We start from the raw sequence: 1,042 nt of genomic DNA, 5'->3' as shown, positions 1-1,042 counted from the left end.
TTCTCTGCTTAGGCTGCTGCCCCCGCGACCCGGCCCCGGATAAAGCGGATGAAGATGGATGGATGGATGAGTAAAACTGCTGATTCAACTTTAAATCTGCAGTTTTTTTTCTAGCTGTGTTGCTTTATATAGATGAGTTTATTTCCTAATAGACTAATCAAAAGAAAGTAGATATTTTTATTAAAGCTTAGGTAGCCTTTATAAGTTTTTCTCATTTGTATTGATCGGTGATACTAATGTGTGCTTTGTTGCCTCTTTAGGAAAGGAGCTACACTGCATCCTGCTGAAGTAAGAAGTATTGTCACGGAGTATGTGAAGGACAATGAGCTGGTGGATGAAAATAATAAGAAGTAAGAGGCTGTTCAAAACTCTACTGTGATTCAAAGTGGATATTTGAAAAACCACAGACAGAAGAACACAGAACAACTAAACATTGAAAACCTGGAGACCACGCTGCTGAGTTGAACCGGGCGTGGTGGTGAACAGCAGACTCACTGACTATTAAATACAGAACTGACCTTAATAACATTATAATGAGCTAAAATGTTTAAATGTGACTCTGAGACTCCAAAAAACATCTCATGTTTTCTTTTCTAATAATTTGTTCCTCATCTGATGTGAAACAAACTAGCAGTGATTTATGGGAGAAAATAAACTATCTGCCACAAAGCTGGCATGGCTTAACAGTGCAGCATGCTCCCTGTTTTATTGCCATCCCTCAAGCCTCACTGTTTTTGTCCTCCTTACTAGTTACGTGACCATCAACCCAACTCTGTGTGACTGCTTACTGGAGAAATCAGAGTATCAGGAGGTAGTCTCTCTCAAATGGGATGACCTCTTTAGCAGGTAAAGACAAACTTTTTTTAAAGCGCTGTGTACAACATTGAACATGTTGCTTTTTGAAGTACTGTACACCACCCACACTTAAAAACAGCTGTACTAGAAATAGACAAAAATAGTTTGCATTTCTGTATAGGGCTGTGTGATGTGACCAAATTTCATATCCCGATATAAGACATCTATCCTCCCAACAACCCAACAA

At 39.1% G+C, this 1,042-nt stretch overlaps 1 protein-coding gene across 1 annotated transcript in view; it reads left to right on the top strand.

Annotated features, from left to right (window-relative positions):
* eif2d (eukaryotic translation initiation factor 2D) overlaps positions 1–1,042 on the top strand; it is a 38,120-nt gene that overhangs the window by 10,396 nt on the left and 26,682 nt on the right. Inside the window, exons 9-10 of the mRNA XM_005740539.1 lie at positions 261–350; positions 751–846. Of these exons, the coding sequence (XP_005740596.1) occupies positions 261–350; positions 751–846 (186 nt within the window). The remainder of the gene's footprint in view (positions 1–260; positions 351–750; positions 847–1,042) is intronic.

This window comes from Pundamilia nyererei, unplaced genomic scaffold (genome assembly GCF_000239375.1).
Source record: "Pundamilia nyererei isolate P.nyererei 1_Seehausen unplaced genomic scaffold, PunNye1.0 scaffold00100, whole genome shotgun sequence".
In the NCBI taxonomy this organism is placed as follows: domain Eukaryota; kingdom Metazoa; phylum Chordata; class Actinopteri; order Cichliformes; family Cichlidae; genus Pundamilia; species Pundamilia nyererei.
This window is presented reverse-complemented; position numbering and strand designations above follow the sequence as displayed.